This window comes from Osmerus mordax, chromosome 2 (genome assembly GCF_038355195.1).
Source record: "Osmerus mordax isolate fOsmMor3 chromosome 2, fOsmMor3.pri, whole genome shotgun sequence".
Lineage (NCBI taxonomy): Eukaryota > Metazoa > Chordata > Actinopteri > Osmeriformes > Osmeridae > Osmerus > Osmerus mordax.
The window spans coordinates 3,325,114-3,345,941 of NC_090051.1; the positions used below are offsets into that span (position 1 = coordinate 3,325,114).

A 20,828-nucleotide genomic window follows, 5' to 3' on the forward strand; every position below is an offset into this window, starting at 1 on the left:
TCATGCTCTCCGGTTGCCATCACCCCGCCCCCACTCTGCTTCCTCCTTCATCAGATATCCAAGCAGGAGCAGCGGTAGGGAGGCTGAAAGAGAGCGTGGGTTTGATAATGAGCAATGAATGAGTCATGCATCAACCGTGGGCTGCCGGCTGCATCACCGACAACGACAGCAGTGGGCTGTTGAGGAAAGGAGGCTATTTTCAAAATTCACGTTGCCACCAGCATTTCTTCTTTGTGTGTTCTGCTTGGCCCTGCAAAGACCTATGGTGAACGATTGCACAACACGTTGCTGTTGACTTGAGAGTGGCAATGGTTTACCACACCTACATTTCCCAACTAGAAATACTGTGGTGAAAAGAAAATTCTCCCGAATGTCTCGGTCTATTCACAGAGCTACCTAGGGAGGGATGATGCAAATCTACCCTGTTTCCATGCAAAAATATCCTCTGTGTTTTAGTCACCAGACACCCAATAGAGCCATGGCCCAGATGTGCTCATTACACACAATTAAAAGCCCCTTTGAATAGATTTGAGCTTTGTTTTGCTTCCTGGCTTCAGATATAAACAGATTAAAGTAATATGCAAATGAACCAAAACATGTGGCTGACCTAAATCTTCCCTATGTGGATTTCTCACTCCAAATATGTCATGAAAGGAAACGCACACAATACGTTTTTTATATCGAATATTACAGCACTTCCAAACAGAATTCATATGTGTGATACTCCGTAGTACCCCAAAAATTCACAGATGGTAAATTAGGCAAATAAAAAAAACTCCCAAAGATGGATGACATGTTATATTCATAAACCAACAGGAAGAAGGATTCGATTATTATACTCAGATGCTTGTGTGCTTGTCTGCAGCGTGTACTGCTGGTGTGCAAATTGGGTATCATCCAACTCACAAAGCACTGTTCTGGAAGGGATCTGCGACCTGCTCCAATCCGCACCGCGAGTCAGATGTGATTAAACTCCCCCACTCCTGCGGCTGATTGGAGCTCCGCTGGTAGGAAACCGTTCTGACACTTCAGAGTGGAGACTGGAGGTGGGGCAACCCAGCGTGAACACACTCCACTGCTCCTCGTGAAATCAATAGGCGGAGAGCTTATTGACAGTTACTGTACCCCCCCCCCCTCCACTCCCTCCCCCGGTCGAGATAGAGAAAACTGAGAGCCTGAACAAACAGCCAGCTTTGAAGATCAATGCAGGTAGGAATGATGGCATCCCAAACTGCGCCGTGCGCGGCTGGGAGACGGACCAGAGGACGGACATGAAAGGCATGAAACGATGGCGTCCGACGGCGCCAGCCTCTCCCGTGCTCTGGACGGCTCTCGGCCCAGGAGGGGAACCTGGGCGGGGCCGATGAAAGGCAGAGCTGTCCTTTCATATGCTGCGGCTCACCCTGCAGACCCGGGGTGCTCTAGGAAGCTTTGCAGCGTAATTGCGCGGCCCGCTGTTAAAGCGTGCCGCGGGTTAGGGTTACTTTGAACGCAACTCTAATTGACACTGATTGATTTGCTCATTCCTCAGACCTATCCTGGTTGGTCCTGCTGGGGGAGGATGGATGGATGGATTGGGGGCCCTTTTATCATGCATCTTAACGTCCATCTGGAGCCCTTGTATCTCTGTTTGTCCACACCTGCTACTTCTGTCAGATGTGAGGCCTTCGTAGGAAACGGACATTTCTCCTAGAGCCTCCGTGAGCCGTCTCAAGTGTTACTTGGTAGTTTATGTTGCACTGAGACAAACATCCTCCCAGGCAGTATGTACACAAAGGCAGAGTAAACCATCACAGAGGAGGACTACAGGTTAGAGGTTAAGTAACAGCCTCGTCAGTCAGGAGAGCGAGGTCATTATATAAGGGAATGTTCTTTGCCTCACTGACCTAGCATCCACGTGGAGCAGACATTAAAGCACAAAGCGTCTCTCTCCCTCCGTCTCCCCATCAGGTCATTAACTCATGCTGGACCAAGCTCCAGCACACAGCCTTCCTCAAGGAGACGTGTCTAAATAATTAAGCCAGAGAGAATGGTTTGCGGACGTTAAAAGGCATTTTTAGTGTTTCAAATTGCTGTGAAACGGTGAGAGCATGGATGTTTTGTTTCTGAGGTAGTGCTTATGTAAGGATGGGTGGTGGAGGGCTGTGGCCAGTGACAGAATGGAGACAGGGGTGAAAGGCAGTTGGGCGGGCGAGAGAGCACTCGCCCTCAACTCTCTCTCCCCTCTCTCTTCCGCCTTGAGTGAAACCACGGTAACCGATTGTAACGCGAGATTGCGTAACCATAGTTGTGGAACGATCGAAATAGCCGGAACTAGGGCATTCATGAGAACTAGAACATTCCTCATGAGGTCAGTACATTGATCCCCAAACTAGGGCACTAACCAGGGGCCAAGGAGAGGGTCAATACCGTCTTAATATCCACAATAATCAAGATGAACCTGTAGACACATACAATACTTCATTGTACAGCGGACTTGGACAAGGCTGGATAAATCTACTGCACCAGGAAGTGGATTTAGTGTCACCATTAAATCGGAACAAATGCAGTTTCTGCCTCTCTTTTATTTAAGTTTTCCACTGAATTTACTGGGTTGCAAAACACAAGGAACCGTAGAAAGAGACACACTGCAGTCTTCTGATGATCATTGGGAACTCAGGCTTAATGTCGCTGGACGAAATGGACTGTAGCACAGGGAGAGGTAATGTTATTTAATGACAAAGAAATGACAAAGAGAATGTGGCTGCTGAGAGGAGCTGGAGCTTCCTCCGCTGACACGGTGCAGAACACAACCCTCACTCCTCCAGTTCCCTGCACCACATACGTAGCACAGTTGCCGGAATTCTCTACGATTCTGCTTGCCTTGCAAGAAAGCTGAGAAACAAATTATACCATATTGTCGCAGGACAAATAGATTACCTTGCTGTGGCTGCAGTCTGGACAGTGATGTATGGGGCGCTGCTATCACATTTTCCCCCACCAACCAAGGGCACAGAAGGACAGAAATGTTTAATGCACTGCTACTCTATTGTGTGCAAATACAGGCAACGTTTTACCTGGTTGATGATCTCCTGCTGAGTATCATTGTTTGAGTTATCAATGCTTTGAACAAATGAAGACAAAACATTTTCATTCTTTTTCATTATTAGGTTTTTGGTTCTGTATTAACTGCCTTAGAAAAACAGTATTTTTTTCGGAACCGCAGCATCCCTGCATTGTGATCTAATGATTTTTTTTCTTCTTTATTTGTGATGGAAGGAACCAGCTGGTTTGTAGCCGGGGGTGTGTTCTCCGGAAGCTCTCAGAGCACAGAGAGCAGCGGCCTACAATACATACTGGCCTTGTACCTCCGCCTCAGTGTCCATATCTCTCTGTGGGCTTTCAAAGGAATTATGCAACTGTGCTGTATGGGCAGAATCCCCCCGCATCGCAGGAGAGAGCTGATATTGCTGCAGCCCCAGCCAACAGTCAGCAGTCATGGAGAGAGGAGACCATAGTTTCAAGACAGATGTGATTTTTACACAAGGGAGCAAACTGCATTCCTTAAAGGTCCCATGACATGAAATGTTCACTTTAGGAGGTTATTTAACCCTTGTGCTGCCTTCGGGTCACATTTACATTTAGTCATTTAGCAGACGCTCTTATCCAGAACGACTTACGGTAAGTACAGGGACATTCCCCCCGAGGCAAGTAGGGTGCAGTGCCTTGCCCAAGGACACAACATCATTTGGCACAGCCGGGAATCGAACCGGTAACCTTCAGATTACTAGCCCAACTCCCTAACCGCTCAGCCACCTGACTCCTGACCCAAAGGTTAACAACGAACCATCGTTGTGTTGCGACAATTTTACCCAATACAAAAACAAATAAAAAGCATTTTCTTTTAACCTTCACGATGTGGGGGGTCTGAGACAGCCCGACGGTTAAAAGAAAATGCTTCACTTTGTTTTTGTATGCGGTAAAGTTGTCGCAATACGACGGTGGGTCACAATGACTGATGGGTCAGAATGACCTGAAGATAACACAAGGGTTAACATTAATATGAGTTCCCCTAGCCTGCCTTTGGGCCCCAGTGGCTAGACATTTCGATAGGTGTAAACCAAGCCCTGGGTATTCTTCTCCGCCTTTGAGAAAATGAAAGCTGAAACGCTCGGTTTTGAAAATCCTCTCCTTATGTCGTCATAAGGAGGAATGTTACCTCCCCTTTCTCTGCTTTGCCCGCACAGAGAATTTGGCCCACCAATGAGAAAATGAGCTACTACCGTGCGAGCGCGATATTGGTTTTTCCTCGAGACATCATGGCTTGCAAATGACCGAAGCGTGGCAGTTAGCCCCGCCTCTTTCTTCCTCATAGCATTTAAAGCTACAGACACAGAAACAGCACGTTCTGAGGAAAGCTCATTGTGGGACTGCTCGTAGTGGCTGTAATTCTGCACCAAGGCTGAATTTCGGGAAAGAGACTTCAGATACAGTATTAGGGGACCACTAAGGCCTATATAAAAGCATCCAAAAACAGCATGTCATGGGATCTTTAAGTTTGCGCACTGCAACATAAATATAATATTTAAAAAATCGGCAAGATCTCATCCTTCCCAAACCCAGGATGAAAGTGAAGTTTTAAACCTTGCAATATTCCGGTAATCATAGATGAAAAGATGTCCCTGTGCTGTGTCCCAGATCCCAGAACTGTCTGTCTGTCGATGTATGATTCAGACCTGTGGATTAATGCCCATGTTATTGTTGATCACATTTGGTTGGCGGTAACAACATCTGTTGTGTACCGTCGCGTTCCCATGGGAACGGCGCTGGTGTGTCTGCACTTCCTCGATACACCGGCGCTTATCTTATTTTCCGATATGAGCTCCGGAGTGCCGCAAGGGGCCAGCTCTAATGTACGCATTAGAGCTGCCGATGTTTGAATAATTCAATCTGCGTACCTCATCCAACGAACAGACACTGCATCCTGAAACACATGAGCGCCTTGGAACAAAACAAAACCTGCCCGACACACGCAAAAGCTTGCCAGTCTATTTCCAAGACGAGGCAGGCCGGCCTTTGCTAGTTATTCAGGCTACAGTAGGCAATATCTGCAGTGTGTGTGTACCATTAGAACCGACCGTAACGAACCCAGAGCAAGCCCGCGGCCAGCGCTGAGGCAGAGTTCATCTGTATTCCCCCTGTGGTTCTGTAGCATCCGCTGCTGTCAGGTTCATATGAAACCAGACCGGGGCCAGCTGTAGGAGTTCTGTGTCTGCAGGCGGAGCGCACATCCACAGACGCCAGGCCATGAATATAAACTCTGTCAGACTGACAGGAAACAGAGGGCTTGCTGGACATCTGGGCATTCCGTGTCTGAGGAGGGCGTTGTGTCCATGTTGTCTGCTGGTTAGCATATCAAAGACAGCATGGCAACATCGCCAGTGCTGTACGCCAGAAGGATGAATATGCAAACTTGCGCTGAAAGCAAAGTAGGGAGACCGACTGTACTGAGCGTGCTCACACTAAACAGACACAGAAGGGGAAACGTGTGTAGTGAACTGTCCTCACATGAAGGAGTTAAACACGTTATGAGGTCAGCATTGAGAGCAAATAGTTAGGCAAGGCCTAAGGCAGGTAGAGTAGGGTAATGAGTTTATGTAACTGTTGTATAAACTGCAGGGAACAACGAGTGAACAAGGCCTTATTGTCCCACGATGGCCGGTGTTTACAGGATCTCCACAGAGCCTCAGCAGGGTTACACAACACTGACAGGAGCAAGGGGAACCTCCTGGTGCAGCAAGCCAACTGTGAGGAATGTTCCCAATCCCGCTCTGCTCACAATTCTTCGCGGAGCAATGTGCGATAGTCAGTTAGGACATAACCTCATCTTGGACCGACAATCTCCCCAGTGTAGCGCTCAGACACACCACTTTCCCTGGCTGATAGCCGATGACTGTGAGAGAATGGTGTTTCCCTCAGCTTACTGTGTTGGACGCAGACAGCGCTCATTTCCTAGAGTTCCCTCTCTCTTCCCTCCACCGGATAAACACACAGCCAGTCACTGTCTCACTGAGAGCAGCAGTCTTGTGATTTGCCTCAAAACAATATTTAATGGATTAGACCCTGGAGTCAATGTGATCATGCAGCTAATGTGAGCAAACCACTCGCACTGAAAAACGTTCATTGTGGTTGTTGAGGTACAATACATACAAATAGAACACTATGCTACACATGTAAACACGCAGTTACACAAACTGTCTGTCTTCGCAAATGTTTCACAGGAAAAACATCAAAGATATTGTTTAATGAATGCTTAGCCTTTCATGTCCTGGCTGAACTAAAAAGTGTTTTTCATCTTCAACAGGAAAATTGAGATTGTTATGGTTCAGTTTATAAAGAAAGCTACCTCAGAGCATTAGATTCAACAATCTACTGCTTTCTTCTTACCATGAAATCTATGCTGCTCTCTCACTTTTCCAATTTCCCGAAAACCTGGTTTCAGTTCATAGGCGAGGAGAAAGACTCTCTAATTAATGACATTTCTCTCGGTCTGAGGGAGTGGTGGTGCATAGCCCTGCACAGCGCTGGGCTCACAGGAAGCATGCCTTTGGACCTTTACGTCTCCAGAGTACTCGCCAAAACAGACGACCAACACAACCCTATCACCCTGTCCCCACATTCCAACAACAGGAATTCTAATTCCTGTTGGAACTCAGTGTTCTCAGTGAACAGGGCCAGTGAACAGGGTCAGTGGACAGGGTCAGTGAACAGGGCCAGTGGACAGGGTGAGGGGACAGGGTCTGTGGACAGGGCCAGTGAACAGGGTGAGGGGACAGGGTCTGTGGACAGGGTCAGTGGACAGGGTCAGTGGACAGGGTCAGTGGACAGGGTCAGGGGACAGGGCCAGGGGACAGGGTCAGGGGACAGGGTCTGTGGACAGGGTCAGTGGACAGGGTCTGTGGACAGGGTCAGGGGACAGGGTCTGTGGACAGGGTCAGTGGACAGAGTCAGTGGACAGGGTCTGTGGACAGGGCCAGTGAACAGGGTGAGGGGACAGGGTCAGTGGACAGGGCCAGTGGACAGGGTCTGTGGACAGGGTCAGGGGACAGAGTCTGTGGACAGGGTCAGGGGACAGGGTCAGGGGACAGGGTCTGTGGACAGGGTCAGTGGACAGGGTCTGTGGACAGGGTCAGGGGACAGGGTCTGTGGACAGGGTCAGGGGACAGGGTCTGTGGACAGGGTCAGTGGACAGGGTCAGTGGACAGGGTCTGTGGACAGGGCCAGTGAACAGGGTGAGGGGACAGGGTCAGTGGACAGGGCCAGTGGACAGGGTCTGTGGACAGGGTCAGGGGACAGAGTCTGTGGACAGGGTCAGGGGACAGGGTCAGGGGACAGGGTCTGTGGACAGGGTCAGTGGACAGGGTCTGTGGACAGGGTCTGTGGACAGGGTCAGGGGACAGAGTCAGGGGACAGGGTCAGTGGACAGGGTCTGTGGACAGGGCCAGTGAACAGGGTGAGGGGACAGGGTCAGTGGACAGGGCCAGTGGACAGGGTCTGTGGACAGGGTCAGGGGACAGGGCCAGTGGACAGAGTCTGTGGACAGGGTCAGGGGACAGGGTCAGGGGACAGGGTCTGTGGACAGGGCCAGTGAACAGGGTGAGGGGACAGGGTCAGTGGACAGGGCCAGTGGACAGGGTCTGTGGACAGGGTCAGGGGACAGGGTCAGTGGACAGGGTCTGTGGACAGGGCCAGTGAACAGGGTGAGGGGACAGGGTCAGTGGACAGGGCCAGTGGACAGGGTCTGTGGACAGGGTCAGGGGACAGGGCCAGTGGACAGAGTCTGTGGACAGGCTCAGGGGACAGGGTCAGGGGACAGGGTCAGGGGACAGGGTCAGGGGACAGGGTCTGTGGACAGGGTCAGTGGACAGGGTCTGTGGACAGGGTCAGGGGACAGGGTCTGTGGACAGGGTCAGGGGACAGAGTCAGGGGACAGGGTCTGTGGACAGGGTCAGTGGACAGGGTCTGTGGACAGGGTCAGTGGACAGAGTCAGGGGACAGGGTCTGTGGACAGGGTCAGTGGACAGGGTCAGGGGACAGGGTCTGTGGACAGGGTCAGGGGACAGGGTCAGTGGACCGAGTCTGTGGACAGGGTCAGGGGACAGGGTCAGGGTCAGGGTTCGGGCTGGAGTATGCTCTCTGATGTTTTCTAAGAGGAAGGATAGTGACAACACAGCATTTGTATACATGTGCTGTGCCATGAACTTTGGGAAACCCAGGAGGTATTGATTGGTCGTCAGAGGAAGTCAAAAATGTAATCCACCTTGAGATCCAAAGGCAGGTGGAGAGACACACTAATATCCTGTTATTGCTTCTGTGCAAGCAGAAGCAGCACAGCTGTGAACTCTAATGCTCTGTGTTCACCTACTGTCCAGGGACAATGGGTTTGTTTACCAAAGAACATTTTCAATTATTGTAACAATATCAGCGAGGACACGGCTATAATCCAGGATCAAGACACCTGTCAAATACTGATATTTTCACTCAAGGATTTTCATATCTAATTATAAAGGCTTTATAATATCATTGCCTCTCAGAGCCATGATAGCTGGTAAGCCTTGTCCAGCTTGATCTATAGAGTGCTGTCACCAGGTTTCCCCCAGAGACACCTTCACCCAGGCCGCAGGATATTTCACAAGCCCCTCTGAACATCACAACAAAAATATAAAAAGAAATTGGTATAATGCCGGTAGATACAGTTTATATGGGGACATAGTAAAATAAGAATAAGGAATTTGCTTGTCTTTGAATGAGTCACAGTGAACGTATGAATATCTGAACAAACATTTGCATTAAGTAAAAATGCAAATGTCCCAGTCACCAAGATGGTCTATGCAAGCCCGAGACCGCTAATCATTTAATAAGTCAAACACTGGGCTGATTAACTTTGTTTAATTGAAGAATATTAAAACGGTGGTTAGTGTGTCTTTGTCTTCTTGATTAATTCATTGGCAAACATGAATGTGAACAGCTGCTCTTCAGTTGATCGGTGGGAGTTAACGATCCAGTCTCGACTCGATCTTGACCACCAACGGATGACAGAAAGAGGAAAAGGGAAAAACCAAATCGTCATTTCAGCCTTCTATAACAGCTGAATAAGACTCGTCCAAAACAGAAAGGCTTCATCCATAACAAATCCTTTCGATTCAACACAATGAAGATGTTTCGCCATGATTGCAGATGGGCTAATCATGCCCTGGCACTGGAACTGTCTGCTTATCATCCAGGATAAATGATGGGCCTTGCTACGGAGCTGATTGCTGTGCGCCAGAGGAGACACCTGGCAGATGCCTGCTGTAAAGCACAGCCAAACAAGGGGCCAAACTAGAACGCATCGGGAGAAAAAGAAATCTGAAGTCAAATTGATTTTCATTCATCACTTTCGCCACGGAGAAAGAAACCAGGAGAGATGTGAATAGCATCAAGAGATGAACAGTACTTAGAGAATGACACACGGGGTGACTTTGCCTCAAAGTACTTCTTCATTGTTTATTTCCATCAGAAATACATTCTCAGCACGGAGTCACTCGCCTCCATTAAGAGTTTGAAAGTCTTTCTGAGGACTGATGTATGGTGAAAGTGAGATGCCATCTTTTTGGCTTCACGCAGCACAAAAGAGCCTCTCAGAGCACAGGTTATCGGACAGAGAATCGGCCGAGGGTTGAAAATAAACCGTCTAATTTCCAACTTTATGAACCAACATAGATGTTGGCCCAGGTCTCATCCCTGAAAGGGTAGATTTAATCAAGGCTCATTCGTTGCATAAAACTTTACAATTCATTCCTTGATACTTAACTTACGTCAGCGTGTCTGTGTACAAAATTATAACTGTACATAAAAGTGTTAGAGGCATTTGGCTGGAACCTAAATGGCCCTTATGAGCACAGAAGACGTGCCTTTCATGCAGGATGAGAGGAGCCCTCATTAACTCAGTGCTTTTCTTCAACATTTGATAGTTAAATCCTGGGTTAGCCGCTTCTTGGTCTAATCCCATTATGTTCTCCAGGCAAAACCTCGGCTTAATTGTTGGATAAATTGGGTCTGGGACCAGGAGCTCATGTAGACGGGGCAAATTCTGTCAAACTGTGGGCGTCTTGAATTAATATCCACATCTGAGCACTTCTGCTTTTTTAAATCCCTCGAGCAGATTTATGGAAGCCCACGACTGCGGAGACGGGAGAGGAGAGAGCAACGTCAACAGGATCTGAGGCCGGTCACTCACCTTTCAGCGTCACATTCTGACTCATTCACATGACTCACAGAAAAAAGCCTCCCTCCTCCACACTACCATCCTTTCACAGGAATATGACTCAATGAAAAGTCCATAAAAGGGCTTTAAAAAAAGGACGGGAAGATTCTCCATTGTACTCAAATATACTGAAAGCCCACTCCGCAATGCGTACATTAGGTGAAGAGGAGTCAAGTATGACGGTCACTGCGGTACAAACAAAGCGCGTGGGACCTTGCATTTAACCTTGAGAAGGCTGTCTGTGGGTTGCTGGTGATAATCAGGGAGTTCTATGAATAGAGAGCATGGGCAGATTAAGCAGGCATTGGGTCATTTGCAGATATATTGAAAGCTGCTTGCTTAGCATTCACATGGGAGCCCAACCCTCTCCTCCCCCAGTCCTCAGTGTACCCAACTGTAAACGGTTAGCTAAATGAATATCGAGAGGGACGGACTGGGCTGTTTACGGTTGGCTACATAGGAAGGGGGGAGGTTTCTACCAACCCACCGTGATACAGATGTACACCTTACCGGGAATACACCCTATCAATATAGAGAGAAAAGAAATATCCATATGCGTTTCCGTCAGATTATAATCAATGGCGTTTGCTCCACAGAGTGATTAAAGGTCAAGGGTCAAACAGACCAGTGGAATATGAGGTCAGAAGAGACCCGGGTCCCTCCTCGCGCAGCTCGATGAAGACGAGCAGTAAAGCACACCATGAAATGACCAGCAGGGTAATGAAGAAGCTAATGGGGGGAATCAAGACCGCGGCGAGGGCCAATAAATCAACACAACGGTGCCTGCAATGATAGAGGACTAATCTGTAACAATGGCGGGAAGAGCGATGCCAAAGGGCAGAGGAACAGTGTCGACTGACCCAGAGATATCACAGGTATATCACAGGGATGTCACAGGGATATCACAGGGATATCACAGGGATGTCACAGGGATATCACAGGGATATCACAGGGATATCACTGGCCGTATATCCCACCACAACACAACCACACCGAACCTGTATCGGATCTCTGTGGATTTAAAAACCGGAAAGAGTGAGAGATGAAATGGCAAATGGATACTGACCTTGATGTGTGTCCAACATCAAGGCTTAACATGGGAGCTTGAGAGAGTCGATAAAACCAGGCACTTTGAATTAGGACTTTTATCAATAACACTACTACAGTTTAAAATAGCATGGAGATCAACATGCCATCTAGATTTATGTGAGAAACAAGGGTATTGCGTGTGGCAATAGTGTGGCAGCACAAGAGAATGGATTTCAGCAAATAATAACGGACTGTTCGGAGGGTATCCGATTCAGAAATGATTGACCCTCAATAACCTCATGCAGCCATGACGCTGGCATTGTGTCCAATCCTCTTGGATGTGTCACTTACTTTTTATAACAATCTACGTACAACACAAGCTAAAAATCTATTGCAAAATCCTCATGACTTTGACTCAAGTATCTCACCAATCGATGTGGCTTTACGCCAATCAGCACTTTACTCAAGATTGCCTCCAGTAAGCATGTGAGAGCAAGGTTAATTAACTCTTCAATACATGGAGGGCATCACAATTTTCAATTACAGGACTATTTATTATTGCAGCCTTCGGCATAGTTAGGTAACCTAATGGCAGTTCCACTCAGAAAAGCCTTATTATTTATGAATTGATCTCTGTACAGGGTTGATACAAACCGCATTGAAAAAAAAAGAGAAATATCGACATGCTACGTGATATGGAGAGTTGAGAAGGTGAGATATGAGAAATACGGTTTATCTTAACCTAAAAACAAGATACCTGAGAAAACAGACGTTGGCTACTAATTGCATCTAATAATAGATTGTACTAACAACTTAAAGGACTAGACTAACTAAATGCCTAGGGGAAGATAATAGCTTTGTCTTGATGCTCTTGCCAACGAGAAGAGGGAGGCGTTCAACAAAGCAAACACACGTGAACACCAGCATCCTGCTTGGCTGTTTCCTGAGGTGAGGATGTGGGTGAGTCTTGGACAGGCTACTTAGATAAATACGAGCTATTCCTCCACTTTAAATAGAGCCCTAGGAGATTTAATGATAATGGTGGTGGGGTTGGTTGTGTCGCTGTGTTTGTGGTGAGAGTGCTGCCAGTGCCTGCAAGGTTCAGCTCAGTACATCTGCACATGCCCAGAGGGCCCCGCCCCTGCCCGTCGGCGTGGCGATGGCTAAACTGATACACCAGGGGTCATCTTATTAAACAGATGCATATCCTGGGTGAAGCCCTGTCACTCTGCATTCAAGAGTATAAATGGAAATCAGATCCAGACTCCCCTCACGACCAACTGAAAATAATTACAACTGTGCATATGTGTCAAGTGGGGGAGGGGAATATACATCTCATATGTACTAACAATGTACGGGGCAAATATTAAAGATATACTCAATTCACCCCATTTGAATGATAATAGAGGCCATCATTACGGTGTGCCGTGGGGTCCATTGTATCTTGCTTTTGGTTGGGGACACCATCGTCCTATTTACATATTCTGAATTAAATGTAAATCACCCCGTTTCATCTTAGTCTCTCTGGATTAGGAGCGTTAAAGCCTGTGGACAAAACCAGCCCACAGCCCCTGGGGGAGAAGGGCTTTCTAGTGAGAGAACTTCCAGCCTGCAGCCCCCCAGACTCCTAATACTTATTCACCCAAAAAAAAAGACGGCCAGCTTGTATTTATGATCCAGTTCACGTAAACAGGCAGTTTGGCCCTTAATCCTTGCCTAATTAAGTGAGCGGACAATCTGCTGAGGCAGAGCGCTGAGGGCCGAGGCGTGATACCTGTCGAATTACAGGAACAGCATGGAGCAGCCTTCCCCCTGTCAGCAGACCAGCCCCACATTAACATCCCCCTCATTTGCTGTATTTAGAAGACAGGAAGACTGCCCCGGGATCTGCTCCCTCCTCCAAACTAACATCCGACTTCTGTTTGGATCCAGGGTAGGGGAGTTGAACTACTGTCTGCCCCTCCCTCGGTCAGCGCGATTGGGACGCTGGTGAAAGGATCTTCCTCGATGTCTCCCTTCTCATTGTCCATTCTCTCCAGTGAGGATCCTGCTCTCTGTCAGGGAGAGACAGTCTCTGCCACAGACCCTGCCTGGGTGGACAGCCTGCCAGATAAACGCTAGGCATGGATGCTCTCCGTGTTCACGGGTGCAAACTCACATCAAAGTGAAGCTCACGTAGGGAATGAATAATGCACAGCCATTAGGCCTACCTCAAGGTTTCTAATTAATGCAACAATCAGAGATAATAAGCTGCAGTTTGAAGGGGTTGATGAAGAGACTTTCATGGGTTTGATTATGTTTATTTGTGTTGATTTACTTGATAATAACATCAAATATGAGGTGCGTATGAATAAATATCCCCACTGTAGCCTGGGAAAGTAGAACTAAATCAAAGAAAGTCATTGTTATTCACATGCAATCTTTGACCTACATATCAACATTTGGCTCTCTGATCATGTGCTAATGAAAGCTAGCTCAAATCGGATATGCTAGAAAGAGCCTGTGAGGCTTTAACAGTACAGTACTGAGTGAGGATTCATAAGCTTTGCATGCATATTACCATTTTCAGCAAAAGCATTTCTGCAAGGAACCAATTCCCAACTCCCATATTCCTACCTCAGTGTATGAGACAACAATGTAATATATTATTGGCTTGTATACAATAGCTAATAAGAAGCAGAAAAAACACACAAACATATTGAACTCATCATTTATCAAATCATAGTTTGTGAAAAAACGGGCAATATATTTGAGCATATTAAGAATAAATAAAAGTAGACACATGCAGTAGTTTTAAATACGAAACCCATACATCTTTCATTGGATGTGGATGTGTCGCCTCCTGGTGGAAGTTCTACACCAGTGCAGGCAGTATAGTGCAACTGTAGCGTGGTTCGTTCTGCGTCGTGTAGTAGGTAGGGTGACCAGACTGTCCTCTTTTACCCGGACATACTGTACGTGACTGTAGAGAGAACCTTCAGTAGTCGCCTGCCTTCTCAGTGTTGCCAGATGCACGTTAATTATCCTCCAAATAGACCAATTATTTATTTGTATTAGAAGTCTCACATTATACTTTCTTTGTTATAGAATTCAAGAGAAGATTGTCGGTTATCTGTGTAAATATCAGGTGCTATTTTCAACACAAAATCCTTAAAATTCGTCATTCAAACCGTATAGTAACAAACACGAACCAACATTCTTGCTCCACGACATAGCATTCTGAGGAAATATACCCCGATTACCAAAGGAAATGTATTTTGTGTAGCAGGTTCAAAGTATTTCACATGGCTCTTCATACTAATGTATAGGTTCAAAGGCATGCGATTTTAATGCAGTTAGCCTGCACGTAGGGTGGGTTACTCAGACAGGTCGGAAACAACAGCCTTCTGATCAAGAATAGGCTATCAGCTGTCCTGAAAAGGGATCAAAGGTTCACATGCCTACAGCCTACAAAAGACAAGTACTAAAAACGATGTATCAACTATGTATCAACATCAAAAGAAATGTTCAAAAGAAATGTTCTCACATTCAAATCCTTTTTTAAGATAGGAAATATTACTCTTATTGTTTAAGTCAAAGAAAAAATAAAACATAATAATCCCACACCTACCATAGACTATTCTGATTTCAGACCTGTCCACCCTATACATACACATGTATTAGTATTAAATTTATACTATTAAATGTACATGATGCTTGAGTAGAAGGGAAGAAACGTATGCAGGGGGAGAGCATTTCATGGCAGGCCTTGTTTTCCATTTGATGTAAGTGCAATGCACTCCCTGCTAACACTGACTAGGAAAGTGTTACATGCCTGAAACTTACTGTGGTTACTCATACTAGTGCCCTCAGTGTACAGTAAGAATCATTTGATGCTGGGATATACGGAACAGACAATAGAGGGGGGTGCATTTCACGACAGGCTTGTTGTATTCCTTCTTGCCATGAAATGCACCCCCTGCTAACTTTGACTAGGAAAGTATCACATGCCTGACACTTACTGTGGTTACTCATACTAGTGCCCTCAGTGTACAGTAAGAATCATTTGATGCTGGGATATACAGAACAGACAATAGAGGGGGGTGCATTTCACGACAGGCTTCTTGTATTCTTTCTTGCCATGAAATGCACCCCCTGCTAACTCTGACTAGGAAAGTGTCACTTGCCTGAAACTTACTGTGGTTACTCATACTAGTGCCCTCAGTGTACAGTCAGAATCATTTGATGCTGGGATATACAGAACAGACAACAGAGGGGGTGCATACATTTAAAAAATAAATGACAATAAACATTAAAATAAATTTGTTCTCTAGGGAGTCTCAAATGTACACTTATCCAGAGCGACTTACAGTAAGTACAGGAACATTCCCCCTGAGGCAAGTAGGGTGAAGCCTTGCCTTGCACAACGTCAGTGTGCATGACAGGAATTGAACCGGCAACCTTCTGATTAATACCCCGATTCCTTAACCGCTCAGCCATCTAACCGCTCAGCCATCTAACACATAAAATAAAAATCAATAAACTCCAAGACCAGTTGGGCAAAATGATACATAAAGTTATCAGAGAAAAGATCTTTCATTGCTTTGACAAAGAGACTTGCTCATTCGGCAACCACGGTAAAACAACATTTAAATAACATTAAATTAGCAAGAGCGGATCCACTGTATACAACACGGCTTGCATAATTCTACACATTTGTGTTCAATATTAAAGAAAGGCTTTTCCTATTTAATCATCCCTAGCTGTAAAATATTACCTACATTGGTGGGATTTGTACAGATTAACTGACAATGCTATGTTTAAAAAATGAAAACATCAAACCCTGTATTTTTATGAATGGATGCACAATTAATAATCAAAAATGTATTTTGATATTTTTCCAATATTCCTTTCAAATAAACAATTTTTTTCTCAGAGTGTTGATGTCAAGTTGGTTTGGTTTTGAGGCAGAAGTTAAACTGAATGTTAATGACCAGTTCATCCAGTTATCTACTCAGTCATTTGATCTGTTGTCACATCTATCTATGTAGGGTGCATTACAGATGCTGAACTTTGGTGACATGGATGTGTGTGTTTGTTTGCTTTGGCAGAGTGGTGTGACCTGTTGTAAGAGCCCCAGGTTACCGTAGCACCTCAGACTAGGTGGATAGCACAGCTTCAGTCCTGCTTTGTTATACTTCTGACTCCCGTTCTCACTTGACTATTAAGAACATGAACAACTTAGACCAGCACCATGTTCTTGTGGGACCTGGAGGAGACCAAGCAGAGGTGTGATCTTCTCCTTCCATACCTTCTCCTATTGAGCTAGAAGGGATAGGATCCTACGGGGACTAGCTAGAAAGGATACGCTCCTACCAGATGGGGAGTGTTCCCTGCTTAGGCGCCATACTGGCGGGTCCTTCGCAGCCAGTAGCCCGGGGCTAGACCCCCGGTGGACGGTGTGGTCGTTTGGCTACTTAAGGGTTGTTAGTTTTTGTATGGGCGTAGAGCGCTTGTTTTCAGTTGATGTGCAAGCCCAAGTGTATTATATTGAACCTTTAATAAGAATAGGGACACGTTATTTCAATAAAAATATCAAATAAAACAGCTTTTTCCATTATAAACATGTTGGTGGCCCTTCCTCCTTGGTGTATTTTGTGAAAACTATCTATCAAACTCCAGCTGGAGGAAACCAAACACAAATGTATAACGTTGACTAACCACTCTCTGGTTGAACAACATCACACTGCTACACAACAATCTGGTCTGATCAGTCTGAGAACGAAGACATTCAAATATATTTCAGCAACAAAACATCTTCTTGTGTTCCAAAAGCAAGCTTCACATATGACCCTAAAACTGCACCTAAATCAACCTAAACTATCTGAACAAGGCTCCTTCACATTAATATTACAAATATGGTGCTTCAAATCTACTGGATCTGGTAGTAACAATAGTGTTTGTAGATGAAATAAAGAATGAAAATAAAAAAGGTTTTGATGTGGTCATTTATAAAAATGCCTCGACTGCGCTCCTCTGTACAGCCATCTTATTAAACCCGCCCCCTTTCAGATAAACGGTTGTGATTGGCCCGACACTTTCCATGCCGGAGGGAAATCTGTGTGATTGGGAGGATGACACACCTGCCAGAGCAACTTAACCATGAGCTTGCAGATTGGTCTGGTTCACAGAGTACAAATTGAGGGGTTATTGTACAGGAAGTTATTTGTCTGTATTGTTTTAAAACTACAATAATATTGTGTAACACAATAAAATGAATGTAACACAAATATGAACCCCACACAAAAGTTCAGTCTGGTCATTCGATTTGCAGTTGATAACATCATAAGCAGTTTTAATGTGTAATCTATGATTAAATGGGTAAATAACTACAGCATACAGTTTTTTTCTGTAAACAGTTTGTGTAGGGAGATCGGAATAGCACATTGCAGGAAATGCCTAATTAACTGTCCTTCCTGTTAGCAGAAGATGAGAAAAGGTACTTCTCTTCCAGTCAGTGGCATCATTAGACAAGACTTCTCGTCACTTGACAGTGTCTTCTGAAAAATGAGGATTATGATTTTGTGTCTTTTATACGTTTTTCTTCTCACAGTGTCATCGACTACATTTCCTGTTCTCTGTCAATCCAATGATGAAGCATTAATGAGGGTAGGTTACGGATTTACCCACGTTCCCAGAGTTCTTGACTCGGGTTCAACTATAAAAACCTTATGTTTGGCTCATAACTCCATTGGCAGATTTGAACCTCAGGATTTTCTGCACTATCCCAATCTAACCTGTCTAGATCTTCGGTTCAACTTGATCAGTTTTATTCATCATGGATCATTCTCCTCTCTAAGTGGCCTCACAGAACTTCTTCTGGGGAATAACAGGATCTCGTCTCTAGCGAAACAGGCTTTTACACGACTGACCAAACTACTGTCCTTGGATTTGCATGGAAACCAAATCAGTGAAATACAACTGGGTGCATTTGATGGTTTGTCTAATCTGAGAATACTGAGACTGAGTGGCAATTCTCTTACATTTTTGCCTCTAGGGATTTTTTCCAGGATAGAATCACTTGAAACTCTTTACCTGGAAAATAATCAAATCAGGTCACTGACCAGAAATACTTTTAGAGGCCTTCGACAGTTACATGAGCTGAATCTATCAGGAAACATGTTGTCATGCTTACCAAACAATGTTTTTAAACCAGTTTCCCCGCTGCAGGATCTTGTCTTGAGTTTTAATGTTAGGATGCAAATCAAAAACACAAAGTTCAAATCCCAGGTGGTATTAAAGGCTCTGTCTGTGAGCAATAACATCCTGTCAAAGATCGACCTGCACACCTTCACCCACTTATCAAACCTGGAGCTGTTGAAGCTGAATGGAAATAATATTCGGAGGATTGGGAGGGACACCTTCAGTCACTGTGCTCACATCAGGGAGATTGACCTCAGTGACAATTTAATCTCCACCATCGAGGAGTCTGCTTTTGCAGATCTGAAACACCTCAGGGTTGTAAAGCTGAACCGTAACAGGCTCTCCCTCTTAAATCCAAGGGCGTTTGATAGCAGGTCTCGGCTGTCATCTCTCAACTTGAATGAGAACCCATGGGACTGCAGCTGCAGCATACTTTGCCTAAAGAGATGGCTTGAGGGCGGCGCTGGCAGACGTGCCCATGTGTTGGTGAGGTGCTCTCAGCCTGAACTCTTGAGAGGCCAGTACCTGGGCACCATAAGCAGCGCCTTGATCCACGGCACAGACAAGATGTGCAGCCATGCGCTGCCGCAAGTCAATTGCGGACCAACTGTCATCGACGAAGCAACATGGCTGTCAGAGCCCAACGTCGTCAACATGGAAGACACGCAGAAGCAGGGAGAGGGGTACACGCCTGCCACAGACGTCATCATCAAGAATGCTCACAAGCGTGACATTTCAGAGTCCCAGCGACTCCGTAATACATCTGGAGTTAGAGTTCTGCCAACAGGAAGTAAAACGGCAAAATCAATACCTACGCAAACAATAACGTCAACCAGAGATTTTTCCGGAAAGGAGACCGCAGGCAACGCTGCTTGCGTTTACAATCATGAGGTCATCATCAATGTCTCCTCGGGGTCCATCACCTCCACCTGTGCGGTTATCAGCTGGAGTTTGACCAAAGGTGACACGCAAAACGTGTATTTCAGGGTCATGTATGACCGGTTTAGCACCAGGGGGAAGTTCAGTCGGTTTATCAACGTCAGACAGGGCACAGTTTGTAAACTGTGTGAGCTTCGACCCTCGACGCCTTACTTTGTGTGTGTGGAGAGTGTGGTCCAGGATCGAGTGTGTCACGTGGCTTCTCGTGACCTCTGCCTCGGCCTCGTCACCGCGGCCGAGCCGCTCTCAGGCCCCGAGCCCGTCACCGTGACGATGTGCCTCACCGCCGTGAACACTCTGGCTATTCTCGGCGTCCTCGTTCTCATTGGCTACACATGGTTCGTGCTCAGAAGACACTGGAGCAGCGCTTTGAGCCTGGTGTTCTCCCAGAACAGAAGCATCTCTTGTGCCCTGTGTGTGGGGACAGAGCCTCCGGCGTTCAAACCAACAGTTCCCAAATGGGAACCTACATGCCCAATGATGTGGACGCCATAGATCTGCCACCCATTCATTAAACAGACCGCCGAATCTTGAATAAACGTGCGGTCTGACAAGCCGGTTGTGAACAACTGTAGCTTGGGCGAAAATCTGAGTCTTGAGCATCTTTTATACTACGTTCTTTTTGTTAGTATTTTCGCCTAAATATACAGTACTTTACCGATTGGTGTTTTGTCATGTTGCATACTGGTTATGAACTCCTTGAAGCTCAAAGCAAAATATGGAAAAAAATAAACTCCTCCACAAGGTGGCAGCACACACCATGAGAACATAATTCAGTAGCATTAACCTGTCAGTCTAACAGTAGCCCAACAATAACATGACAATGTGATAATGTAACTGAAAACTTACACTGCCGATAAGAGACAAGGCAAAAGAACAAGGAGACAATGATAAACTTCAAGAGATATTAAAAGATTTATTACAACATCTTATTAATTCATGGTATTTTATACATAACTTTCTCACAAGTTACAAGTTGACTACCAACACAATGTCAAACCCCTTTGAAGCAGAAAAGCCGAGGTAAAACAAATGACAAAAACCTTCCATAAACTTAAAAACCAATTAAAAACATGGTTGATGTTACTTATCCGGTTGAAGCATTACATAACAGTTTAATTCTCTCAGAGAATCATTTACTCATGCAGATAACACAACAAAAAAATCACGTAAAAAAGAAACACAAATGGCTGATTTGGACGCAACGTTTCTTTAGACTACACAGTAGTAAGCCAGTACAAAGAGAAAAGGCAAATCGATTCAAAAGTGTGATGAGAAACCTACATTTCTTGGTCTATATGTCCCAATGCTTACAAGCGGTAGTATAACTTAAACAGACGTCCTCATTCAGTTTCTCTTAGACTGAGGGAGCAGCAACGTGATCTATTCACAT

The 20,828-nt window shown here is 45.7% G+C and overlaps 1 protein-coding gene across 1 annotated transcript; it reads left to right on the forward strand.

The window, feature by feature from the left end:
- The first annotated feature begins 18,409 nt into the window (after positions 1-18,409).
- LOC136957634 (TLR4 interactor with leucine rich repeats-like) lies at positions 18,410-20,500 on the forward strand. Its single transcript, XM_067251727.1, has one exon. It carries the CDS (start codon positions 18,473-18,475, stop codon positions 19,928-19,930), a length of 1,458 nt encoding a protein of 485 aa, XP_067107828.1. The 5' UTR covers positions 18,410-18,472; the 3' UTR covers positions 19,931-20,500.
- Positions 20,501-20,828: the final 328 nt, after the last annotated feature.

Coding starts and splice junctions, on each gene's coding strand:
- LOC136957634 (XM_067251727.1), top strand. CDS start 18,473: ATGTTGTCATGCTTACCAAACAATGTTTTTAAACCAGTTTCCCCGCTG.